The following is a 25573-nucleotide window of genomic DNA, read 5'->3' on the forward strand; positions in this document are numbered from 1 at the left end:
GATGACAAAATGATTATAAAAAGGCTTCAAGACATATCGGCTTATTAACGAGTGGTCAACTCCCGCATATCGATATTCCCGTAGGTTGGGAAGTTGATGCTGGCGGATGTACACCATCGTGCTTCTGGTTTGTTGGATCCTTCTTTTCGGACGTGATGCTGCGAGATACGTAGTCGCTTGGGGAGAAGTTAAAAGAAGGGGTTTCTTTTCTTTTCTTTTCTTTTCTTGTTCTGGTTCCTTTCTGGTTTTACGGGGAACACCAAGCCGTCAAAGGATTCAAAGTGAGGCGCGGAATCTCAGTGACACTTGAGGGAAAGGGGTGAGACAAAGCCAGGAGTTGCACGGGGGGCAAAGTCCGGAATATGATAGGGCTGTTGAGAATCCAAAGACAGGGTGGCGGAGAGACAAGGAAAAGAAAAGAAAACAACACGTCGGGGAAGAGGAGAGATGCCGCTCTAGTTTGATGGACCAAAAAATTTTAGAGTATTTATTAGGAATCGCTATTATGTTTATTTTTCTGCCCGGCAAAAAACGGGGCCCTAAACAGTTCCCGCGCGGGGACGAGCTGCAACAGGACCCGACCGCGACGATGCAATCCAACAGGAAAAGTTGGGATAAATTGGGATATCGGGGAAGGTGACACTGGTGCCTCGACTAGCCACGTGTGGTCTTTCATTCGCTCTTCTACCGTCGGCTGGGGGGAGAAGGCATCCATTTTTCCCGGGCTTCGGTGCATTCCCAGCGAGACGCCCATTTAGGATCGTCGTCCTACGGGTGGGGTAAACCAGAAAGGAGAGACTAGAGAGAAAGAGAGCTGAGAGACACAGGAGAAGATCCGAGGCACCATATGACGATGCTAAGAAAAACAGAGTTACGAGAGGCACCGTGCAAAAAGAGGGGTAAGCTTTTCCGCAATAGTGTCAATTTAATTTCTAGATACAGGGATAGACATATGAGACAATATCAATGCTAAATGCTAGATCTGATGCGCTAAGAGCCCTACACGGCTGAATAGGAACTAGGAAGACCCTCAACGGAAGTCCGATCGAAACCTTTTTCCCGTCACATTCGTTCGTGCCGGCAAAATGTCTTCTGGTTCCCATGCTAGTCCGCATGCCTCATTCATTCTGGCCTGGCGCTAGGATGCCCTAAGCTTGCTGGTTTTTAGCCGTGTCTGACTGGCTGGCACGGCTGGAGGATCTGACGTGTGACCACAGATCGATACAGCATCGGACAGACTTGGTTCGCTTATCCCACGGGGCTCCAGGGCATGGGGACCAAGATGCGGCTTTGCATTGTCTGGATAAGAGGCACGGTCTTGTGCACGGTTTCCGCCCAGCCTTCAATGCCCCACGACTGTTCCCGGCGAATCTTGCGCTCCTCCAGATTGGCAAATTGCCAGAGATGGTGCACCGTGTTCAAGTCCCCGATCTGGACAAACCATGCTCCGACGCCTTCCATGACTTCGCGGCGAGCCTTGAGGCCACGACGCCAGTGCGTCTCCCATTCGAGCAGGTTTCCGGGGTGCAGAGTGTAGGAGCGCAGTTCGAACAGCCCGCCCAGACGACGGGGTGGAGTGGTGGGCCAGAAGGAGAACTCCTGCATCAGCGAAGTCTTCTTGCTTTTGATCAAGCTCTTCAGCTTCCGATCGAACTCGGGAAACTCGGGGTGGCAGGAAATATTGTGAAGGGAGGCATGGTATCCTTCGTATCGCTGATATTCCCAGATGTGGACTATAAACACGGAACGGGTTAGCTCGAGATACAACAACCCGGACTCGTTGGTCAACGAGCATAGGGGATGGGATGAGGGAGAAAGGGTTGTCTTGAGTTCAAGTACCAAAAGTGTCGTTGTCGCCCACTTGCGTACGCCAACTTCCGACCAGGTTCACCCTGTTTTCCTCGGTGCCGGCCATCCGGGGATACCACTGGCCCACGAGGTCGACATATTCGTCAACTTTGTCGGGCTTCACCTCGTGGAAAACGATGGAGTGGACGTATTTGCCGCGAGCGAGGACCTGCGAAAACGACCGCTCGATGTCCTTATCCAACTGCTGGCCTTCCTTCGTTCCGTATATCAGAGAGGACAAAGGCCCGCGCTTGGGAGACTGCGAGGAATCCAGCACTTGTTCGTCTCCTAGAGAACGGTGGGAAGAAAGTGAGCCCAATCCCTGTTTGTCAAGAGTGTCGGCGGCATCAAATACAGCACGGCCATTTTTACGGCTCGCATTGCTCGCAAGCGGAGCAGTGGGAGCGGTGGCGAACTCACGAAAGCGATCACGGGAGGTAGGGGATGAGGTAGAATCAGAAGCAGAAGCATCGACAGACTGACTCTCTTGCTGTTCTCGCTGCTTGCGAGCGGCCTCCAAGTTCTCGCGAAACTCCTTCTGACGCGCACTAAATTCTTCCGCCGAGTCGGGGGTTAGGTCACGAATGGAGGGTGAGCGATAGGCAGTGGCAGAGGTGGTGAAGGGTCGAACCAGCGAGGACGCCGGTCGGGCAATGCGTGCTAGAAACATCGTAGGTAATCGTACACAGGGGGTCGTATTTCAATGATTCAACGCCCGAGGAGAGAGAAGGTACAGAAAAAAAGAAGACAGATTTGCAAAGGGATGGATGTAAAAGGCGACTATCGTAACAAACCAGGCGATCTCAGGATCGTGGCTTCAAAAAGGACGAGCGACAAAGTAGAAAAAGCAATTGCAGGAGCAGTATATTGACAACAGTTAAAAGGGGGGTGTAGGAAGGTTTTTGCACAGGGAGGGGAAATGAGGAGCAGCAACGAGGGCGACACAAGCAACAGGGGTGAAGTCGATGGTCTGACCAGACGGCTAGGATGGAAAGGCTGCTGCAGAAGAGAGGAGCGAGATTGTCGCGGTGGCAGCAACTACCAGTGAACTTCGAGGGATTGGTCAAGCGGAGAAGAAAAAGTCCGTGTTAACGGTCGGATCACGTTCACGGGTCGAAAGCTGAGAGGAGATGAGGAATTGAAACACCAATGGAAGAGAGGAGAAAGAGAAGACGAGTAGAGGAAAGGACGGGAAGCTGGGGAAAGCTGGGACTGGAAGTGCGGGGAAGCAGCCTGAAGGTGCGCCCGTCGCAGTCACGGGGTGGTATTTAAGTATGTCAGGCAGGTAACTAAGGTACTTGATAGTATGATAGCATCAGCAATGATAATTCACCATGACGCTACTTCGGACGCTCGCATCCACTATCAAAGATGATAGCCCCGATGTTCATCCCTCTGTACGATAATTTGTGGATAACCCTTGTTCTTCGTCGATCATCATTGCGTGTTGCTCCATTCCTGAAGCTACGATGACGAAAGCAATGTTTCTGCGCGATCGCGACATGAAACAGCTCAGTAATATTTACAGCTTACAGCGTACTATGGAGTCCTGCCTGCTCAGGAGTACACCTAGGTAGTTGCTACGGTGAATGTTCAGCCATGACGTCGACCAGCGAAGGCACCGACCAGCCTCGACCGCCCCTACCGAATCGGGACTAGCACGGGGGACTGCCCCAAATCGGTCAAGGCTCTTTCGTCCTCTTCGGATCGGAACCGCCACGGCTTTCCCTCTTCCCCTCCATCGCCAGGGAATCCCCGTCCTCTCGCCCTCTGTCGGAGACTCGCTCGGATTTATTTCTGTCTTATTTTTAATTTTCTCTCTTTTTCCCCTCTTAGTCTCATTTTATTTCTATTTGCTATTTCCCTTTTTCTGATTCTCCCGCAACGCCATGACTGACTCTGTCAACCCGCCCCTCTCATATGAGGCATCGGCCACCACCACCCACCCCCATGTCGCAACCACCCTTCCTCCCGAGGTCATTGCGTGTTTGAAGAACTCGCGATTTGTACGTTCTGATCCCTTGCAGATGCGTGTCGCAAAATGCACACATATTAACCTTTGGACCGTCTAGCTCCATCTCGCAACATGTGATGACCTGACCCCCCACATCTCTCTCATGTCATATACCTACCTCCCATCGACGCCCTTCGACCCTTATCCGACCATTATCATGACCACCAACCCGTCCTCGCGCAAGACCAATCACCTGTTGACCAACCCCCGAGTTTCCCTATTGGTCCATGACTGGGTCTCCCATCGTCCGCCCACCCGAGCCTCCAACGCCGGCGAACGCGAAGGATCCCCCCCACCGGCCGCGACGCGATCCTCCTTGGCCAGTTTGCTATTGAACCTCAACACGAGCGCTCTCTCGAGTATCTCCACCACCATCACCGGCACCGCCCGCTTCCTCGAGCCCGGCTCCGCCGAAGAATCCTGGTGCAAGGAGCGGCACCTGGAGAACAACACCTTCGAGGAGGAAATGGGTCTGTTTGGTCAACAGCAACAGCAGCAGCAAGAACCTGGTCAACGGCGCGCCAGCGTGTCGATAGATAGCGACGTGCGTGTTGTGACGGTTCGTGTGCGCGAAGGCCGCATTGCCGACTGGAAGGGAGGTGTCCGGGATTGGGTGGTGGTCCGGGAAGGCGAGGAACAAACTCCTTTGGTCAATGGAACGTTGGATGCTTAGGTTCTTGTATTATATAGGGTCTATGAGGGGTCTAGGCTTGGATACTTGACATCCTTTGCTCTAGGATCTCTTCTTTTGCTACTTCTTTTCAACCCTGTCATTATAGGGACAAGCAGGGATGTCATGAATTTATGACTGTTGTGCAACTTTCCTTCTTACCTGTATTCAAAATCTCATACCGATACTGTCTTATATACTTGATACACAAAATTTGAATCCTTCCGGCGACTGGAAAATGCGGAACTCGAGCTTCGGCTGGGTGATGACCTCATAGGACTACTGCTCAGAGCAACTACAACAAAAAAAGAGTCTACCTACATAAAGACTCTTTGTACATTGTATCAAGTGAATAGGAATAGCCAGTCAACAAACAATAGAACCAAAACCCCTTGACAAGAGACAAACAACGCTATAGTCCTCGCCATGAATCACATGACTTTTCCGGGCCGGTGACGTCTGTCGAAATCTTATCGGAACTAACAAGCACTACTAACTACTCGATCTCCGTGCGACACAACCTAATGTCCTCTTGATTGTACAGGATACAGTCCACCGACCGGTCAATTCACAACAAGCTCCTCAAGTTCAATTGACGATCCTAATTCCTATTCCAGAAAGACATGATATCGTTACCTATCTTTCAACACTGAACTTCTCATCCATTCACTCCAAGCTATTATTAGCTATCCATCTCAACCTCAACCACTTCAACACCAGAACGAAACGAACGAAGAAAGACCCTCAAAATGCGCCTCGTCCACCTCCACATCCCCGACATAACCTCCTTCAGCCGCGTCTCGGCCCTCCAACAAACCCTCACGACCCGACTCCTCGCCCACAAAAAGACCCTCCATCCGACCTCCCCACCCCCCGATCCCACCATCATCACCTTCACGCCCAACCCAGTCTACACGACCGGTCGACGCGACCTCCCCCCCTCAAACACCTGCCCGTCATCGACCTCGCTCTCCCTACCCCCATCTCTCGAACCAATTCGCTCGCTCCTAATCGCGCCGGGAACGGCCTCCACCTCCAGCTCGAATTCCCCCGCGGAAAAGAAAGCAGAATACCACCCCACCCTCCGCGGCGGACAAACGACGTACCACGGACCCGGGCAGATGGTCGCATACACAGTGCTAGATCTCCGACGTCTAGGACTCACGCCGCGGTGCCACATCCGACTCCTCGAGAACAGCGTGATCGACGTGCTACGCGGCTACGGCATCACGGGCCAAGTGACAGAGGATCCGGGCGTGTGGGTGCCTGCTCCTGAGGGCGAGACGGGGCCAGCGAAGAAGATAACAGCAGTGGGGGTGCATCTGCGACGGAATATCAGTTCATATGGGATTGGGTTCAACGTGACGGAGGAGCCGATGTGGTATTTTAGGCAGATTGTGCCGTGCGGGTTGGAGGGGAGGGAGGCGACGAGTTTGCATGGGTTGGGGGTTAAGGATGTTGGGGTGGGGGAGGTGGCCGGGGGGTTCGTGGAGGCCTTTGTGAGGAGGTTGAATGCGGATTTTGCGTGCGGGGGGAGTGCGACGGGGGAGAAGGTGGATGAGGTGTATACGGTTGGGGAGGAGGAGTTGAGGGGGAGTGAGTGAGTGGTTTGAAGTTGGGTTGAGGGCGGTTGTTGATGTATGTATATAGCTAGGACTTGTCAATGTGGCATAGGAATTGGAGTTTCTAGGTTCAAGACAAAACATTGGTTGTCATCGGACATGAGGGACACCAATAAGCAAAATGACGTTTCATGTGATTAGATGTCATCATATAGATGGTACATGTGATTCTCTATAGGAAATATAGTAAGCAAAATTCGATCCTCGTCTCGATCGAGCTAATCCAATCGAGTTCAAATTGCGCAGTGTCGGTACTTCCAACCGGAAACCGGTGACTTTGAGGTCACCGAGTGACAGCACCGACGATGAACGGATTATAAAGCGAAGCCAACAAAAGTATGTATAAAGAAGAGAACAGGCCAAGAAAGACGCAAAACCATCAGGCTAAAGTGTCACGGGAACATAAGACTGCCTCGACCCGGCAAACCCATAGGTCGCAACAGGTGCAGAGGCGTCCGCTGTGGAATGCAAAGAACCAATATGGGTATAGGAAAGAAGAAAAGGAAGTAAGGCGGTCGACAGATGCCCTCCAAAACCTGAAAAAATAACCAAAAAATGCTTAAAGGATGACACACCCTCCCTTAGATCCGGTCGACCCTGGGGCTTTAACGTCTAGAGCGACCTTGGCTGCTTCGTAAAAGGTCTCCATGATGCCGCGGTTCTGGACGGCGGAGCATTCTATCATCACATCAGCATTGCTCATTGGAGGCGATGGGAGGAATCTAATTACCCAGATATTTCACGGCCCCGATCTCCTTGGCCTTGGCAAGGCCCTGCTCGTATGCGATGGCGTTCGCATTGTTGTTCTCGAATTCATCCTTCCTCAAGTCGCACTTGAGCGCCGTCAGGACCAGCTTGACGCCCGGGCAGTTCTCCGAGATTTCGTCCACCCATTTACTCGCCACGTTTTCGAACGAATCGGGGCTGTCGACCTATATTTGGATATGCAGTTAGATCATATACTCCGACGAGGTGAGGTGTAAGAAGCGCTTACACTAAAGCACAGCATGATGACGTGTGTGTCTTCGTAAGACAGCGCGCGCAGTCGGTCGAATTCCTCCTGGCCAGCCGTGTCCCAGAGCGATAGTTCCATGTGTACATTGTCGACAAAAATATCTGAGAAGCATAAGCATGCATAACAAGGACCGTTGATAGCGAATCAATTACCGTGGACGTAGTTTTCTAGAAGCCGGGATCGTCAGCAAGTATGATCCAGGATGGGAAGAGAACGCGCGTACCGAAAACAGTAGGTTCACTATGCGATGATTGCACATGTTAATATCGCATGACCAGCACTGCCTAGAAGGGTAATTCTTACTAAACCGTTGGGAAGTATCTGGACGCGGAGAGTTAGCGAGTGGCTCGTTGAGCGAAGGGAGGGGAAACGGGGAGTTGCCAACCCTCTCGTAAAGACATTCAGGGCCGACGTCTTGCCGCAAGCTCCATCACCTCTGTTTCGAATGACTGTCAGACCCTTATCATTTCAAGTATTATCATCGAGTGGTAGAGATCACTGACAACAGCACCATCTTGCGCCGAACCACTTTTTGACGCCCACACAGGTCCATTGTGAAGAGAGAATCCGTCCAAGGCCGCTCGGTCGAGTATGCGATAAGAGAAGGGGGTCGGCGCGAATCCGGGTCGAGGAGATCGGGATCAGGCGATTTTATATAAGACGGTAATCGATTATATTAAGATAGGCGGTGGTAAAGAATAGAAAGCGGCCGGGACGGAGAGGGAAATAAGGAGGAGATGAAGGTTGAGAAGGACGAGTCGTGGGCCGTGCAGAGTCGATGTCATCGGATCCTGAAAAGGATCAGCGAATAAGGTGATCGTCATCTGCCAAGGGCCTTCGCCTCCCGCGCAGTGCCTGACTTCTGAGGCTCTCGCTTTAGTTGCATTTTGCAGGCAGTCGTCAATCGGTTCGATTCTGTCTTCTGAGGTACTGGGACTTGCGGAATGGTGGTCGTTATCGACCTACGCTGCGTACGAGTCGTGCAATATATAAAACAAAGAGCGCCCGGCCATTACTCCAACCGGTAGTTCCATGGGCAGGTAGGCGTTTCCACAGTGGGACACACGGCAGAGAGGAACAGATACAAACAAAGGAAGTCAAAGTGCCATGCAGAAAGTCAAGATTCTCGAGGTGTACTCTCATTGTCCCTCCCTTATTGTTTGTATATAGTTACCGATACTGTAGCCTGAACCAAGGGTTGTCCTTGTCCTGCCCTCTGCGTAGAGTCCTATTAGACCTATCAATTCTGGTTCAATACCCAACAAAGCACATGACCATGATTCTATCAGTAGTAGTCCTTTAGATCCTGAAAGGAATCGAACCAGACACATCGTAATGAACTAATGATAGAGGTAGACGACGGTCGGACCCATCAGTCGTGGTCAAGCGGGGAAAGTAAGTCGGAAGGCCCCAGGCTCCGATAGGTGCGGGAGCTTCCTTTGGTTGCGACTTGCTGAGGTACTTTATCTACCTTTCCCACCTGAACTGCGACTCCCATCCATCTACCACTCTCCCCGACCCTCGATTATTCTTACCTGTACGGAGGATCCGGAATCCCTCACCGCTGGCAGGTACTTGAGACGACCCGAAACCCGCGCGAAAAGTCTTTCACAACACTCACGATGTCGGACGATGACGATTTCATGCAAGATTCCGGTGACGAGGAGTGCGTTCCCCCTCTCCCCCCTCTTGCATGCAGCGAATACACGGAACAGCCTCTCTAACCGATCTCAATGATAGGTACGACTTTGAATACGAAGATGCGGATGATGACGAGTCCGGCGACGTCGGGATCGAAAACAAATACTACAATGCCAAACAAATAAAGATAGACTCCCCGGAGGAGGCGATCGTGGAGTTCCTAGGGGTACCGCCACTAGAGGAGGAGAAAGGCGACTGGTAAATGACCACATCCCGCCCGTGAATAACAAGCCCAATACTGATGGCCCTGAAGGGGATTCAAAGGTCTCAAGCAAGCCATCAAATTGGAGTTCAAGCTCGGGCGGTATAGCGATGTACGCCTCTCATCCCCTCGGCCCTTCTGTCACTCTGTGTGCGATACTAACCCTTCTCCAGGCCGTCGAACACTACAGGGAACTGCTTACCTACGTCAAATCGGCCGTCACGCGAAATTACTCCGAGAAGTCTATCAACAACATGCTCGACTATATCGAGAAGGGATCGGACGACGACAAAGCCTACCAGTGCATGGAGGAGTTCTATTCACTGACCCTCCATTCTTTCCAGAACACGAATAACGAGCGTCTATGGTTGAAAACGAACATCAAACTCGCCCGCCTCTGGCTAGAACGCAAGGAATACGGCCAACTGAGTAAAAAGGTGCGGGAACTACATCGAGCATGTCAACGCGAAGACGGATCGGACGACCCGAGTAAGGGCACGTACCTACTTGAACTGTATGCGCTCGAGATTCAGATGTACGCGGAGACGAAGAACAACAAACGGCTGAAGGCTCTATACCAGCGCGCCCTCCGCGTGCGGTCCGCCGTGCCACATCCCAAGATCATGGGTATCATCCGAGAGTGTGGAGGCAAAATGCACATGAGCGAAGAAAACTGGGAGGAGGCGCAGAGTGACTTTTTCGAATCATTCCGCAATTACGACGAAGCGGGTTCGATGCAGCGGATCCAGGTCCTCAAGTACCTCGTGTTGACCACCATGTTGATGAAATCGGACATCAATCCGTTTTATTCGCAAGAGACCAAGCCCTACAAGAGCGACCCGCGCATCTCCGCGATGACCGACCTAGTCGACGCCTTCCAACGAGACGACATCCACGCCTACGAAGCCGTTCTCAGCAAAAACCCCGACGTGCTAGCCGACCCATTCATCGCGGAGAACATCGACGAGGTGAGCCGGAACATGCGAACCAAGGCGGTCCTCAAACTCATCGCGCCTTACACCCGATTCTCGCTCAGCTTCATTTCCAAACACATCAAGATCTCGGTGCCCGAAGTGCAGGATATCCTTAGCTTCCTAATCCTTGACAAGAAGCTCAACGCCAAAATCGACCAAGAGAGTGGAACCGTGTTAGTGGAAAGTGCTAGCGACGTGGATCGACTACGATCTTTGGAGGAGTGGAACGCATCGCTTCGGACCCTCTGGCGCGCCACCCTAGACGATGCGGAAGGATTCAAGAGCGACGAGACCTCGCAGCTCCATGGGCTAAGAGGCGGACCGGCCTTCCCGTCGGGCTTCGGTGATGAGATGCCCGCAGGGGGCGGACGTGCTGGCAGTCACCGATTACGGAGTGCAGGGTGGAAGGGCAAAGGCGCGGCGAAAGCAGCAGGACCCCGGGGATTTTAATTTTAGAAGAAAAGGAAAAAGGGAACGGGGAAAGGCGGATGAAGCACAGATGAGAGAAAGAGAAAGAGAGAGGGGTGTGCGCAAGACGGGCGATGAGAGTCAGAATCGACCGGATATAATCCTTGTTAAGCTGCAGAGCGGGACCAAGGGGGGGAAGATTTTTAACCAAAGAATAAAGACGATTTGGAAAAAATAAAAAGCAAACAAGAAAAGGCCCCAGCCCAGCCCCAGGATAGAACATTCTTACTCTTACCTGCTAGGTACTTACCTATGGCCAATACCTGCTTACCTTGGGAAACACTAACGGTTAAACTACCTACCTACCTACTTCGACGACGTACCCATGACATTTGTCCATGGCGGCACGTATGTATGTACATACGGACATACCGTCATACATACATACATCGACCGTACTATTTATATTTATCCACACCGGAAACCCCGAAGATCAAGAACAAAAGATAAAGACAAGACCCAGTGACAGGGGTATCCGGTACCGGGGTCGGTCGTTGGAGGTGTGTCAGAGGGGGTGGTGGTGGTGGTCATGCAGAGCCAGCACCGCAGACACACACGACTGGGTAAGGTAGGTCAGGTCATCCCGTAGACAGTCTTACCTAGGTAGTCTACTCAGTACACAGTAGTAGTAGTAGCTAAGTATGTATGTACCTGTACCTAAGGCAGGTAGGTTACTACCGTAGGTTACTAGGTAGGTAGTACTACTAGCTCTCCTTGTCTTCCTATCCTCTCCTATCCCATCCTATCCCCTCCTATACTAGTTTGTACTATAGTATAGTACGCTCTAGTATATGACATACGAAGTTTAGTTCGCTAGGGAAAGCTGCCTACCTACATAGCCTACTAATGTAATATAACCTAATATATTAATCCTTAGGCTCTATAGAGTTACTCGGTGTAGGTAACTACCTGGTTAGTTACTACCTCATAATACGACATGACGGGACTATGTTTATTGTCCAATGTCCATTCACTACACACTACTATATACTTTACCTAAGGTACCCTACCCTACCCTACCCTACACTAGGTATCTACGCGAGGTCCGTAGTGCGTGTATACATGCTGACCTACATAACTAAGTAGGTAGGTTAGGTACATAGGTAGGTAGGTAGGTAGGATTCCAGAAACCAACCTTAACCCCGAAGACCTGAATGGATTCAACTGTGGGGCTGCACAGAGAAAAACTTCAATTTCCTTTTAATCTTTATTATTTTCAAGAGAAAAGAATCTTTCAAGAGAATTGTAATAATAATTAAATAATGAAAAATGAAACCACCCATGTCAACCGTCCGCAAGGGCCAATATTAGCATACATATTCTGTACGACCACTAACTACCAGTCTACGACACAAGACATACATACATACACAGCATAACGGTCTGTCGAGCTGTTAGGTAGGTGTACCTACCTACAGTACTCCGTAGTAAGTGTCAACAGCCAAGCGCCGAGTGGAGATCGGGGTTGAACTCCTGCATGTCGCTTTCATCGTTCGGCCGACGGGTTTGGACGAACAGGGGATGATTTGAGGGTCGGAGTTAATTAGGTAGGATGAGAAGAAGAGAGGTAGGTCGATACGATGATAATATACTGGGTAATTAGAGCGAAGGGGCGATAACTGAGTTGTAGTATAATTGTTTAGCGAGTTTGGACTCAACAATCTGTTAACCAGACAGTAAACAGAAGAAGTCTATCTGATGATTGACAGAACAAAGTCGCAATGTTGACAGTAGAGTAGAGTTTCACGTACGTCAAAGAGCAGCGTGTCGGTGGATCATGGCCGTCTGACAGGCAAGGACAGAAAACTCAACTGTACCTTACGGAGTAGTTAGTACAAGGAGTACACCGAATTCCGTACAATTCTGCAAGGGAGAAAAGTAGAGACTGTCAAGTGTCAGTAACGACACCGTAGTGAGTTACCCTAGAGGACAGAGACGAGGATTCGCTTCCTTCCGATGGATCCCAACCCTTACTGCCACAGAAGACAGCGTAAACTACTCCATAATAGCGCTTCGTCCCCTCCTCGAGGGCACTAAGTTCGCCAGGATCACCGGGTGTCCACCGGAGAACCCATGCCTAGTGAGTTTCTGTCGGTATGATCGATAGGCCGGATCCAACTGCCCACAATCCCCGGTTCCCTTCCTTTCCCCTCTCGTTGAAATTATTATAAAAGTGGATTTGTTCTGAAAGAAAAAAAAAAAAGAGGGAAAAGGGGAAAATTGAAATTTGGACTAACTGCCTCGCCAACGAGCAGACTGTCCCGTGCAGCGGACAATGCAGAAGAAGCACGGCACCCACCGCATTTAGCCAGCCAGTGAGTAACGCGATAAGTCGGTGACAGTCGGTCGGTGGGAAGTGGGAAGTGGGAAGGACAGTTTCAGGGCCTGCAAAGACTGCAACAAGACGGCCCGCCAAGAGACGGTCAGAATGGAGTACTTTTGCCAATTGGCGGCCTGTCATCGAATGGACTTGGTCCGCCCCGCTGGAGGGCATTTCTTTGCTTTCATCCCACTCCCCGTCTTTCTTTTCATGCTGGCTTTTAATTTGGATGATTTCCGAACTCCCCTGGTTATTAGCGACAAGCAGGGTACTTGGACTTCACTTACCTACATCCAGCAATCTACTCGAAGGGAACGAGGAACTAAGGATGCGGTAGGCCGGGTCTACCCATGAGCCATCCAGTCCACTCTCCAGACGATTTTGGCCCACCCCACTGGATGTTTAACGATCACGTCGGTCCGCTTCGCGGCATCGACCGCAATGGCGAGGATTACGTCGTTCAGATGTTGTACGGAGTACTCGTGACGGTCGACGCGATAACGGATAAGGTGCGGTACGGTTCGGACGGGCGGTCCAGGTGGAGTCGCGCCTGTAGGTGATAATTGCCATTTACGTCCTAGACAGAGAGACCGGCTCGGAGAAAGCCAGGAGAATCGCGCAATCGGCGTCGATGTTGATTTGACCCCATCGACACTATCATTACGTGTTCCGTTAGGTACCTACCGGGCCACCCTATCTGCCGCGGGGACCTAGGTACCTAAGCTCGTCCTTGGGCAGTCGCACGCATTTGCGAAAGCAGGCAGGCATTCGGTGGGTAATCGGGAATTTGAGGGTTTGGAAAGAGGTCCGAGGATTTTCCGACATGAATGCCCGATATGCTCGGTGGAGTGATGGCGTTCCTGATGCTAAATGGTAGTTTTGATAATCACCAACAAGGGTCATGCTGGAATGACAAAACGGCACGGAGTAGATATCGATTGACTGCAAGTTAGGGGTACACAGCAGCACAAGGCACCAAGAAAAGAAAAAGGAGAGGGCGTAAAAAGAAAAACGAGAGACAGAATACAATCAAATCAGAGTAAGAAAAAAACCAGAAGCGAAAAAACGTCAAGTGGGGGGAAATACCGTGCGTGCGTTTTATCTGTAAAGCGATCACACGCAGCAAAATCCTTCCTCTATCGTGGATTAATCTGCCACCATGTACTCCGTAACTTGGCCAAGGGCCAAAATAGTCTCATCAAACCCAAGATGAGGACTCAGAGTCCAGTTCCAGTCGACCGGGATGCGCGATGCTATTAAAAGAGACCCTGAAGGCGAATCGGAAGAGGCCTCCCTTGCATGACGGACGGGAAGGACATAAAAAGTCCGCGGCGTCCCAAGTGCTGAGAAAGAAGAAGTACAGGAAGAAAGAACAAGAGCGAGAAAAGAAAAACCACCGATTCCCAGGATCCAGGTACGGAAACAGTACAAAGTACGGCACTAAGGGACAACCGAAGGGAAGGCAACTACCACAGCGGGACAGGAGGGGAGGATACGGCCTCGGAGTGGCTTCCGAGGTAGCATATGCAAGCCCTCTCCTAGCCGCCGGATCGAGAATTTTCCTGGACTTCCATTTGGCCTAACCTCGAATCGAAATGGATTAGAAATCCACCTGAGCCGGTCAAGGGCTTTGGCCATCCAGAACGCGGAGGGATGCACCGGCCGAATAGCCCTGCTGGCTTCCAGGATGACCGCCAGAGCGAGGTGGTGGTCTGATCCTCGCGGCCGGTGTTCACGGTGAGGAACAGTGAGGTGAGCGAGTGTTATTACGGCACGTTATGCTCCGTAGAGGCGGGCGATACGGTAGGATCAACGGGTTGACTGACCGTCCTGGACAACCCTCGATCTTCGCACTTCCATACGGAATCGACCAATCTGATTGTTCATCATTGGAAGCCTTACAGAATCGTTAGACTCAACGTTAATATTGCTGACGGGGTTGAACCCGTCGATGATTCGTCGGTCTGATCAGCATGAGCTCGAGTATGCACCCACTTGGTGGTACATACCCATCTGGTTACTTCTGAGATGGTTATACCGTTATAGTTAACAATAAACAATGATTAGTTAGCAGCTCTCCCTTTCCAGGGTCGAAGAGTCAAGAGGTCCTGTGCCTTTGGGTACCTGGTACGTACTCCGTAGAGCCGATCAAATGCCGTCGCTGCTGTCTGATCTCGATCGGCAGAGATAGGTTCCGAGCTAAGATTGACTCGAAAGTCGAGGGAAGGGGTTTGTCCTTGACCTTTTCCTCTACTCCGCACTCGTATGCTGCATGCAAGACGGCTGGTAGCAGGGACCCTTCAGGTTTAGACCTCCCAGGCATCCATCTTTTGCGACCATCGGGGGGGACGTGGGGACCAAAAAGAAGCTCGTCGTTTGTAAGACCTGAGATCATCATCTGTCCGGCTCCTTCTCTTCTTAGTCTAGCTAGCTCGTAGTCAATCTGTACTCCGTTCTGTAGTGACCAAGTCAATCTCAGGTTCTCAACAGCTTTTAGTCGCCCCTCTCCTTCATGCTAGCGTCGCTCCACCGGCCAAGCGTTTGTCATGCCGGGACATGTGGCCGCTTTCAAGTGCATGGGGATCGAGAGGCGCAGGGTCATAGGTTGCATCGAGATCGGGCGTTCTGATTTCTCATGTTTGCTTTTTCTTCATCTTTTTTTTCATCTTTTTTTTTTCTATCATTCTTTTGTGTGTTCCATGTCTTGTTCTTCGCAAGATGGTTTTCTCTTGTTATCGTTTTTGTTGCTGTTGTCTCCCATTCAAAATGAAGAGAGGTCGATATGGATGACAGGAGCTGGTCCTCGGGGAGAGGGGAAGAGGGTGATTTGACTCTTGCGTCTGTGACAGTTGAGAAAGACATGCCTGCGATCTGAGCACCTGCCGTTCGATACCTCGAAAAGATCACAGAAATGATGGAAATATCAAAATCAATAAATTAAATAAGAATTTACAAAATAGAGAAGGACAATCACCGAATGACAGCCCGCCGACCAATCAATGGCCCTCTCGGTATTTGGTGTGACCGATGAATTCCAATCCCAGATCGAGGTCAGATGAACCCGATCATTACCGACCAGATGGAAATTTTCACCTCTTTTCACTGTCGTTCGACGTGCAAAAAACAATGGGAGCAAAGGGGGAAAGGAAATAATGAATAAAAAATAAAAATAAAAATAAAAAGCTGCCAGAGGATCGTCATTTCCTAATCAGCTTTATAATTTAGAATTCAATATTATTATTCATTGAATTATTTCATCCAAGCTGAACCGGCTGTTCCGCCGCCTTGGAGTGTAGGTAGTTATTAGTATTACACAATATCCTCACTGTGGTATTTTTATTTTTATTTTATTTTTCCTCTGTTCTTCCTTTTCCATTGTGCTCTCCTATTAATTTTTAATTTTGTATTTACATCCCCTTCGTTCGATTCTGTAGCATTATTTAATTTGATTTGATTGATTAATGATTTTCTGATTCCGTTCCTCCCCACCCGGGCATTCATGTGGTTCTCCCACTGCAACTTCTTATCATCGTCACCGTTTCTCGTCTCCTTCCCTCTTTTTGTTCCATCGTGCCCGGACTGAGGGTGGACCATTTATTATTAGCACCTTCCCTTGGGGCAGAGCTTGATTCCCACTCTCAATTTCAATTCCGTCCGTCGTTCCTAACCCTCCCCTCGCTCGACGTCTTCCTTGTTCTTCATCCTGCTGACTACTAGCTACCTTAGCTAGTAGGAACTGAGTGAACTAGTCAGTTCGTGGACCGACTAAACCGCCCACTGACTGGTAAACCCAGTTGTAAACGAACAAAACCCCGCGCTGTCCTCCGGCTGTTGGAATAATAACCTTAAGGAGCTTCTCCCCGCGAATCTGTTCGGGATATTAATTTCCCTTAAAACCCAGTTCGACGCCGGTCCTATCCCACCTCTTTTCTCCTTAGGTTCTCTCCAAATCCCTGTTCGGGGGGGATTTGGCTCCGTTCTTATCGATCTTTCCTTGACCTCTATCCGTCCCTCTTGGTATCCTTAGAGGGCCTCCGCTTCTACTAACCCTCCGACAACCACACACCCCCGGCGACAGTATCTCCGTCTCTCCATTCTCTCTCTCCCTGGCTTAATTACTCATTGCATACGCCACGGCACGTGTGAGCTTGTATGTATGCATCCCGAACTGTAAAAGAACCGTGCAAGAAAAACTAGGTCCGTGTTTTGTCGCCTTTTTCTTTTTTTTCCCTCTCTCTTCATCTTGATTTCGCTCCGACCATACTGGCTATATAGCCATTAATTATTCACACCCCCCTCTGCCACCATCCCCTCCTTGCCTACCTATGATTTCAACATCTCCCCTCCTTCTTTTGGACTCCACATTCCCCTGGTTTCTGATTTGCTCGGAACTCTTCTTGCGGCACACAAGAGCACATTTTCAAATGCCGAACTGGACCCCGAAGCTTCTTTTCATGCGCAGGCGTTGAAGACACCTTTGTCAGCTTCCAATTATACCCCTCCAGACCCTTCTCTCTTCAGAGAGCAGATCAATCCCTCCCCCGTCATCCTTGTGATTCTTGTAAGGGGGTCAAATGGAAGCCATTCCAGGCTACTCTCACTCTCGCCGCTGCCATTCCGCTTCCGCGGTTCCTTCCGCAACTCCATCCTAGTTCATCTGCAGATCACATGCAGTGGCAAAGAGATGCGATTTGGGTTGGCAATCAAGTTATATTCAAGCTGTATGGATAGCCCTTGCTTCGACGCACTGCCTCGGAAAACCTGTCGATTTGTTCCGTTGGTTTCTGTCGTCTCTACCATTTGCCCATCCACGTTCTTGTTACACGCGTTCCTCATCGAGTGTCACTTGTCGTCGGAGATAACCCCCTCTGTGACTTTGCCCTTGTTTTATGATTGGCGACTTAGTCTGATATTGCACCTTGCGCACTGGACCCGTTCTGCTGCCTTGATTTTTCTTGTCTAGAGAGATGGCGTATGCTAAGTATGTGGGTTGAGTAGGTCTCTTGCGTCACTGAAGAACCGTTGAGCTGGTCCAACTCTTCCGAAGAGGGTCAGTCACAGCCAGAGAAGGGGAGTTTCTTACGTGGAGAATGCTGGCTTGCCTTGTGCGTTCTATGGATCTAAGATTGAATGCCTTGTTGATGTGAAGAGAGGTGCACCGACTGACGTTTGACAAAGGCGTCATAAAGCTTTCCGTGAACACCCCAGTCGACGGCCACTGCGGCTCCACTAACGACACCTTTTAATGCGATGTCCCTGCTTGATATTTCTTGGAACCATCTCCATCTTCCAACCAGACAGGACTCGAGCACGGGATTTTATCCGCAACATTTAAACCCTCCCGCTTTTCTTGCTCACGAATTCTCCCCTTTGCCAAACACTTTCCATCCCAATCACCTGAATTCTTCCAATATGAATCCGCTATCTACCGATGAAATGGAACGGTTCCAAAAACTGTCCAACGAGTTCGAGCCGGATGTTCAGGTGAGCGTCTCCAACAGCCGACGCGCTCGACGCCGGACCCCGGACTAACCTCGAGATTTTGTATCGCAAACCAGGGCCCACTTGTGTCGGCCAAGCAGTCGAGCAGCGCGATTGCAATGGAGTATGCAAATGCTGATCCTACCTTCGCAACAAAGACTAGCGTACGTCGGTTTTCTCTCCCAATTCTCTCGGGGCTCCATTCTAACGACATGCCAACAGGCACTGGCTGCGACGCACCCTTTTTCTCGTATCATGAAAGGTGATGGGAATTGTGGATGGAGAGGTAGACTATTCTTCGCATTTCTACCTGTAACTCTTATTGACTCTATGCAGCGGTTGCGTTCGGATATTTCGAGAACCTCTTCAATCTTAGGAACACTCTTCAAGTTCAGCGTGAATTGCTCCGGATCAAGTCGTTGAATGTCCTTTTAGATCAAGTTGGCCAGCAGGAGCATCTGTATGAGATATTCGTGGATGAGACGGAGCAGGTATTTTCGCAAATCACCGAAGCAATCCAGAATGGGATCCGCGATGATTCATTTTTGGTGGACGCGTTCAACTCGGAATACAACTCGAGCGCCATCATCACCCATTTCAGAGTCAGTGCCCTTCCAACACCGAGTTGTGCCCTCATTATAATTTTTTTTCTCACTGACGACGTTGGATTTGCTCCAAAACTACAGCTTCTAACAAGTGCTTGGATGAAACTCAACCCTCATCGGTACCAAGCATTTCTGTCCTTGCCCATTGACCAGTACTGCGGAACGCGGATAGAGACTGTTAGAACTGAGATTGATGAAGTTGGCCTTCAAGCTTTGGTCGACGGGGTAATCGAGGGATCCGATTTCGCAGTAGAAATCCTGTATCTTGACCGCAGCGAAGGCGACGTGGTCACGCCTCACCTCTTGACGCCGAATCGGCCCGTTGCTGGAACGATCCGATTGCTATACCGCCCGTAAGTTGCGATCACCGACATGTCGCTATATCTGCTAACCAGGACATTCCAGGGGTCACTATGACCTTCTCTACCAGGCCGAGCCCACTGTGAACCTAGAACCGGTGGTCAATTTTCAATATGCCATGACCTCGAACTACTCGCCTTGGGACCAAAGCGCTCTCTCCTTCGATGTTAACTCCAGTTTAATGTCAATTCCCAACCTGATGATGGATCCCACGTTCGCACTCGCGCCTTCGCCAATCCCCGCCGCTCCTCCAAGCCCATACCCGGTCTCTTCTGCCCCAGAGATTTATCCACCCCCGTTGCAGACCCCATCACCCGCACCCGTGGCCTCTCCGCCGCCCCCCTCCATGTCGGCACCGCCGGCGCCACCGCCGATGACTTCCTTGCCCAGTCGCTCGTCAGACGGGCCCCAAATTCGCTTGAATCCCTTGGTGATGAAGCCCAATTTGAGCCACTCACTTCCAGTTACCACACCGTTTAAGAAGTGGGTTTTTCCCAATCCACCTCAATGGCCACAGCTCTTTTACTAACAATGGGTTCACTCTGATAGCTCTCCATACAACCAGGCCCACTTCCAAAACCAGGACTTCGAACCGATCCACTATGAGCCTAACGAGTCCCGCAGATAACAGGCAACTGCTGCTGGATTCTAGCCGACCGAAAACAGTGAGAACCTGAAGCTTGGCTCTTATTCAGTCTCCTTTCATAATCGTTGAAACCATGTCTATTTTTTCGGGGATTCCAGCGGGATCGGACCAGCATTCTTTACTCCGGGAAGGCTTTTATGGGTGTTTTCTCGTTTATTTGTTAATCAAGAATAGGTGCAACCGAGACTATTACTGATTGATTGATTGGTCTTCTTCTGTTTGTTCCCTTCTGGCTTCCGTTTCAACTTAGCTTCTTGGCCGGCCATTGCCTAAGTGTCTGTTGTTTAGCGTTTGCGTTGTGCGTTGCATGTTGTGAGCGAGAATCCCATCCTTACGTTCCGTTCAGGTGGTGCCAACCAATTTGAACCGAGAGGAAATCAGGAAACAGTTGATTTGGAAATTCCATAATTATATATTATCCAGAGACTATGCCAAGAGCCTGTGGTCCACTAGCGATCTGTAGAACACGGGGATGTATAACTACCTACCTACCTTGGACTGTAATACCGGAGCGAATACCTTACCGTACGCCGTCCGTTCGGCGGATTGAGTTTGCGCTAAACTCAGCCCGACCGACGGCGTGCTGATTAAGCCGCCTCGAACGAGGTTTAAATTTCCCCCCGCTGCTGGGCGTCTTCTCTTCTTTTCTCCTTCTATCATCACACTCTTTTGGCCTGTTCTTTGGCCTCGTTGCTTTCTTTTCTTCAAATCGTCTAAGAGCGCTCCGGGCCTTTTTCAGGCCCGACCGCGACATACAATCATGCCGGCAGCCGCTACAACAGTCGTGGCAGCCAAACAGCAGGTCAAGGCCGTCGCCTTCCTGGCAGCTCAATGGTAGTGCCGACCTGCAAAAAGAACCTTATGATCAAAATCCCTCCTTCTCCGACCCTTCTTTCTCCGACAATCTTTTCAATTCTTATGTCCCGCAATCCTTTCCCTCGGATTCGCCTTTCAATCTACCCGGTGATGATTTCGCCGGCCTCGAATCCTTCGACACATGGGCCCCGGTAATTGACGGTCCATATCAGCCACTGCCTGCTATTCCAACTCCGTTCTACCCAGCACCCTACACACCTGCCGTTGAAGCACAGCCTAGTCCCTTGCAGAATGAGCTTTCTTTCCCGGAATTGGATGTTCCGAACGACCTTTTCCCCTCGCACGAGCCTCCCTTGACATACTCTGAAGGTGCGCCGGCTCCTTTGACAACCGAACTATAGAACCCATTGGTCTAATCTTGTCTAGGCTCTCAATCCCAACCACCTCCCATGTCCCTTCCAGCCTCGACTTCCTCGTCCCCCAACTCGTCCACGCCGAGTGATGCAGGTGTGACTCGGTCCAAGCCCGCGGTTTCGCGCATTGAAAAGCGCCAATTGAACACGATGGCGGCGCGCCGTTATCGCCAAAGACGTGTCGACCAGGTGAATCAGTTGGAGGCCGAGCTCAAGAAGGTCAAGGAGGAGCGGGATGCGTTGAAAATGCGCGTCTCCAAGCTGGAGGGCGAGACGGATGCTCTTCGAAGTCTTGTCGGGAGAGGAAGGAAGTAGATTCTGCTCCTAGTCAATTAGTTCGGCATGTGAATGGAAATTGGGTTTAACGAGATTTCTGCGGTCGGGGCCTGGCCAGCAATCTGTACAGGCTGCAAGGGCCGGCGTGTCATCGTAGAGTAGTCGTAGTTCAACCTGAGGCAAGGAAAGCACTGCGCTTGCATGGTCAACGGTAAAGGAGGCTAAGGAGGACATGGAGAATGTAAGTGGAGATAGACTAAGCCGCGGATAGACCCTTGCGGTCCCACCAGTCGGAGCGTATTTCGCAGCAATACTACCGTACCTTCTTGATAAGATACCTAGGCACTTCATCATAAGGGCTAGTATTCACAATAGCTCTAGAAAGGTCTATGGGACACAGCCTACATATACAAGCACCACCGTCCAGGACTTTCTGTCTATGCAATCCGTTATCGTATCTTCAAGTCCCAGATATAGTGTAGGTATCCAATCGGTATCATACTGTATACATGACGCATACATGCTGCATACAGATGGCGCAGACGCTAGTAATTATGAGTGAGAATGACTCATTTTGACAGTCTGTGATTGGCCAATGCATCCTGTTTCGCTCAATTGCGTCTTGGCAGAATCATGTGACTGCAGCTGCTTATCTCATCCACTTCTGGACGCCGACGGGCAAGTATGCCGAAGCCCGATGTACTCCGATTTCCTTGAAGATTGCCCTCTCCTTGCTTCCATCTGGCGTCGCTCTCGGAAATGCACTTCCCATTTTCGATGTCATCTCTGCTCAATGTGTCGATGATCTCATTTGTCCCACGATGCGCACCGTGTGAATCTTGCAAGCCATCCTGAGTCTTGACCGGGAGGAGGTTGATGATCAGCGGGTCGGATTTCCCCCGCCTTCAGGCTTCCTCTCCCCGCATTTTGGCATCTCGTGATACCCACCTACCTCCCTTGGCTCTGAGATGCCCTTGATTGCGATTCTGGTCTCTCCTCGGGTTGGCGGTAACGGGCTTTGCGAGTGGAAGCCTATCGTACAACGGACCCTCTCGCGCGCTATACCTATACTCCCAGATCATAGACGACGGCTAGACCTGCGAAGACGGAGGATTGCTGTGTGATGGACCTCATCTTCAGCGTGAGGGGTTGATCAACGTTGAGCACGGAAGATATCAAGAAAAGAAAGAAAGAGCCTGCAAATAGAGCGTGACTCGATCTCTCTCCATCGCTCGAATCAACCCGCTCCATCGGCACTGCAGAGCGTACAACAACGCAATGGCGTCGGAGTCATTCGTGAACACCAACGCTGGCTTTGCGCTCGTCCGCCAAAACCCGTATCTCCTCGGGGTTGCCTCGGTGAGTTTATTCTCTCTCTCTCTCCGCTAGTCACATACCTCGCTCCCTGTCCAGTTGCCTGGCTGGGATTTCCTTTCTCTCTCCCTGCCGCAAGGTCGCATTACACACTCTGCACGATGACGGATTCCCATCTAACCGTGGCCCCGATCGCTTGCAGTTCTCGACCCTGGGTGGCTTACTCTTCGGGTACGATCAGGGGGTCGTGTCGGGCGTGATCACTATGGAATCATTCGCTGCGCGATTCCCCCGGGTTTACTCGGATACTGGATTCAAGGGGTGGTTTGTGTCGACTCTACTGCTGGGTGTGTGTTACGTGGCTTTTTTTTTTTACTTCTTTACTTTCTTCTCTCTGTGGATTGCGAGCACCCTCCTTGCGTTGTGATGGCATGATGCTGATGTATTGTAGCTGCGTGGTTTGGGTCGTTGATCAATGGCCCGATTGCGGACCGGTTGGGGCGGAAGTTGTCGATTAATGTGGCCGTGGTGGTTTTCGTCGTAGGGTCGGCGATTCAGTGCGCTGCTGCGAATATCCCTATGCTCTTTGTCGGTATGTTCTGGTGATCTGCAGGTGATGCACATATGGCAAAGGGTAGTACTGATTAGAGGTTTTGACAGGTCGGGCCATAGCGGGATTAGCTGTTGGTCAATTGACCATGGTCGTACCACTGTACATATCCGAGGTACGTGTCTACGGACCTTGATTGTCGATCTGGATGCTTACGAAGTACAGGTGTCTATCCCCGATATTCGAGGTGGATTAGTGGTATTGCAACAGTGTAAGGCCCCTCGGTTCCATCCTACATGGGTACAATACATACATGACCCTTCCTGACAGCCTACGAATAGTGTCCATAACGATCGGCATCCTCGTAAGTTACTGGATTGACTACGGCACAAACTACATCGGAGGCACGCGCTGCGCTCCAGACATTCCCTACAGCGGCGGCCAGGACAAAGCTTCCCGCACATTCGACCCCTACCACGATGTCCCTCCCGGAGGCTGCGACGGCCAATCCGAAGCCTCGTGGAGACTCCCTCTGGCCATCCAGATCCTCCCCGCCATCGTCCTCGGCCTAGGCATGATCTTCTTCCCCGACTCGCCCCGCTGGTTACTGATGAATGAGCGGGACGAGGATGCTCTCGACGCGCTCTCCAAACTCCGAAGACGAGTCAAGGACAGCCCGGACCTTGTCAACGAGTACCTTGAAATTAAGGCTTCGATCATGTTGGAGAATACGTTTGCGAGGGAACGTTTTCCGGGCTTGTCGGGAGCGAAGCTGGATGCTGCTCAGGTTGGTTTTGGATGCACTCCATCCGGTTGACCTCTGCTGATTGAGGTACTTCTTCTAGTATATGTCCTTTCTGACTACATGGGCCCGCTTCAAGCGGTTGGCTATTGGATGTTGTGTCATGTTCTTCCAGCAATTTATGGGTTGTAATGGTATTTGTCCTTCCCTTTCCTCTTAATAAAGACAGACAGAGAGAAAGCTAACCCACCCATCCAGCAATGATATACTACGCGCCCACAATCTTCGCACAACTAGGTCTCGACGGTAACACTGTACGCACCTACCCATCCCAATCCCAATCCCAATCCACCCCATCCCAAGCTAAATACCAACCAAACCCCATCCTAACCCAAGAACAAAAAAACCAATAGACCTCCCTCCTCGCCACCGGCGTCTACGGCATCGTCAACTGCCTCAGCACGCTCCCCGCCCTCTTCCTAATCGACAAGATCGGCCGCCGCGTCCTCCTCATGTCCGGCGCTCTCGGCACCTGCGTCTCGCTCGTGATCGTGGGCGCTATCATTGGCGCGTACGGCGCTGACCTCGTGCATCATAAATCGGCCGGTTGGGCAGGCATCGCGTTTATTTATATTTATGATGTGAATTTTTCGTATTCGTTTGGTGAGTTACCTTTTCTCAAGGTCCCTTTGTTTGGTCGGTTGAGTTGTGTTGGCTGGCTTTATGTGACCGACTTGTTTGCTAACGTGATGGTGCATTCTTGTAATGTAGCACCCATCGGATGGGTCCTTCCTTCGGAGATATTCAATCTTTCCATTCGGTCCAAGGCGATCTCAATAACTACGTCGGCGACGTGGATGTGCAATTTGTGAGTTCTATCCTCTTTCTCTATGTCCCTGCTTCACCTTTACCCATTTCGCATGTATATATGCATTGATCTCAACCAACCCCAAACCTAGTGAACTAGGATGAATCTCTTGAATTATCCTATCTGATCGCCACATTACTTCATGTCATGTCATATCTGGTTTTGCTAACCCAAAAACTCTTCCCCCCGTTCTCCAATTCTAGCATCATCGGCCTGATTACCCCGGACATGCTCGACTCGATCACCTGGGGCACGTATATTTTCTTTGCGGCATTTTGTCTCATCGCGTTGGGGTTCACGTTCTTCTTTATTCCGGAGACGAGAGGAAAGGTCAGTCAGTTCATTTCGCTCGTTCAGTTCCCGTTTCCGTTTCCATCCGTCCTGCTTCCTCGGAAGATCGCCAAATGGGACGATGGTTATAGTATGTTTGTTTTTCTGACGCTGACGACCCCGATCCTTTGAATCAGACCCTCGAAGACATGGACCTTATTTTCGGAGATACCGCAGCCCATGAGGAGAAGTTGCGCATTGTGCAAATCGAGGCTGAGCTCCGCGGGACTCAAGCACAGACTGATGATATAGATACCCTAGCGAAACCGTTCGCACGGGAGGAAGAACACGTTCTTTGAGGCACGCTAATTCGCAGGAAATGTAGTACCATGACCTGG

General features: G+C 50.7%; 8 protein-coding genes across 8 annotated transcripts; 6 read left to right on the forward strand and 2 right to left on the reverse strand.

Annotated features, from left to right (window-relative positions):
* Positions 1 to 849: 849 nt before the first annotated feature.
* On the reverse strand, positions 850 to 3111 carry LDX57_004186 (NIPSNAP family protein). The gene is made up of 2 exons (XM_046085843.1): positions 1840 to 3111; positions 850 to 1733 (listed from the first exon to the last, which is right to left on the reverse strand). Exons 1-2 carry the CDS (start codon positions 2516 to 2518, stop codon positions 1249 to 1251), a joined length of 1164 nt encoding a protein of 387 aa, XP_045941806.1. The 5' UTR covers positions 2519 to 3111; the 3' UTR covers positions 850 to 1248.
* A 626-nt stretch (positions 3112 to 3737) lies between these two features.
* LDX57_004187 (pyridoxamine 5'-phosphate oxidase family protein) lies at positions 3738 to 4535 on the forward strand (the record flags this gene model as incomplete). Its single annotated transcript, XM_046085844.1, has 2 exons — positions 3738 to 3854; positions 3921 to 4535. The coding sequence occupies 2 exons, from the start codon at positions 3738 to 3740 to the stop codon at positions 4533 to 4535; spliced, it is 732 nt and encodes a 243-aa protein (XP_045941807.1).
* A 746-nt stretch (positions 4536 to 5281) lies between these two features.
* LDX57_004188 (lipoyl(octanoyl) transferase LIP2) lies at positions 5282 to 6136 on the forward strand (the record flags this gene model as incomplete). Its single annotated transcript, XM_046085845.1, has 1 exon — positions 5282 to 6136. One exon carries the CDS (start codon positions 5282 to 5284, stop codon positions 6134 to 6136), a length of 855 nt encoding a protein of 284 aa, XP_045941808.1.
* Positions 6137 to 6713: 577 nt separating this feature from the next.
* rho3 (Rho family GTPase RHO3) lies at positions 6714 to 7247 on the reverse strand (the record flags this gene model as incomplete). Its single annotated transcript, XM_046085846.1, has 3 exons — positions 6714 to 6832; positions 6885 to 7086; positions 7149 to 7247. 3 exons carry the CDS (start codon positions 7245 to 7247, stop codon positions 6714 to 6716), a joined length of 420 nt encoding a protein of 139 aa, XP_045941809.1.
* A 1544-nt stretch (positions 7248 to 8791) lies between these two features.
* LDX57_004190 (putative COP9 signalosome subunit 2 (CsnB)) lies at positions 8792 to 10496 on the forward strand (the record flags this gene model as incomplete). The annotated part of the gene is made up of 4 exons (XM_046085847.1): positions 8792 to 8835; positions 8910 to 9068; positions 9124 to 9184; positions 9246 to 10496. 4 exons carry the CDS (start codon positions 8792 to 8794, stop codon positions 10494 to 10496), a joined length of 1515 nt encoding a protein of 504 aa, XP_045941810.1.
* A 7750-nt stretch (positions 10497 to 18246) lies between these two features.
* Positions 18247 to 19908, forward strand: LDX57_004191 (OTU family ubiquitin thioesterase; the record flags this gene model as incomplete). Its single annotated transcript, XM_046085848.1, has 7 exons — positions 18247 to 18318; positions 18393 to 18479; positions 18538 to 18601; positions 18652 to 18917; positions 19002 to 19273; positions 19326 to 19763; positions 19830 to 19908. The coding sequence occupies 7 exons, from the start codon at positions 18247 to 18249 to the stop codon at positions 19906 to 19908; spliced, it is 1278 nt and encodes a 425-aa protein (XP_045941811.1).
* Positions 19909 to 20686: 778 nt separating this feature from the next.
* LDX57_004192 (bZIP transcription factor) lies at positions 20687 to 21470 on the forward strand (the record flags this gene model as incomplete). The annotated part of the gene is made up of 3 exons (XM_046085849.1): positions 20687 to 20760; positions 21023 to 21111; positions 21169 to 21470. 3 exons carry the CDS (start codon positions 20687 to 20689, stop codon positions 21468 to 21470), a joined length of 465 nt encoding a protein of 154 aa, XP_045941812.1.
* A 1239-nt stretch (positions 21471 to 22709) lies between these two features.
* On the forward strand, positions 22710 to 25534 carry LDX57_004193 (sugar porter family MFS transporter; the record flags this gene model as incomplete). Its single annotated transcript, XM_046085850.1, has 12 exons — positions 22710 to 22790; positions 22948 to 23092; positions 23197 to 23337; positions 23406 to 23470; positions 23521 to 23566; positions 23637 to 24082; positions 24141 to 24231; positions 24296 to 24351; positions 24451 to 24700; positions 24809 to 24905; positions 25109 to 25235; positions 25373 to 25534. 12 exons carry the CDS (start codon positions 22710 to 22712, stop codon positions 25532 to 25534), a joined length of 1707 nt encoding a protein of 568 aa, XP_045941813.1.
* Positions 25535 to 25573: the final 39 nt, after the last annotated feature.

This window comes from Aspergillus melleus (assembly GCF_016097325.1).
Source record: "Aspergillus melleus strain CBS 546.65 chromosome Unknown contig2, whole genome shotgun sequence".
Classification (NCBI taxonomy): Eukaryota; Fungi; Ascomycota; class Eurotiomycetes; order Eurotiales; family Aspergillaceae; genus Aspergillus; species Aspergillus melleus.

What these genes read in the sequence shown, in the direction of transcription:
- LDX57_004186 (XM_046085843.1), bottom strand. Translation starts at nt 2,518, where the DNA reads ATGTTTCTAGCACGCATTGCCCGACCGGCGTCCTCGCTGGTTCGACCC. An exon ending in GGGCGACAACGACACTTTTG is followed by an intron (nt 1,734 to 1,839) that starts GTACTTGAACTC and finishes CCGTGTTTATAG; the next exon opens with TCCACATCTGGGAATATCAG.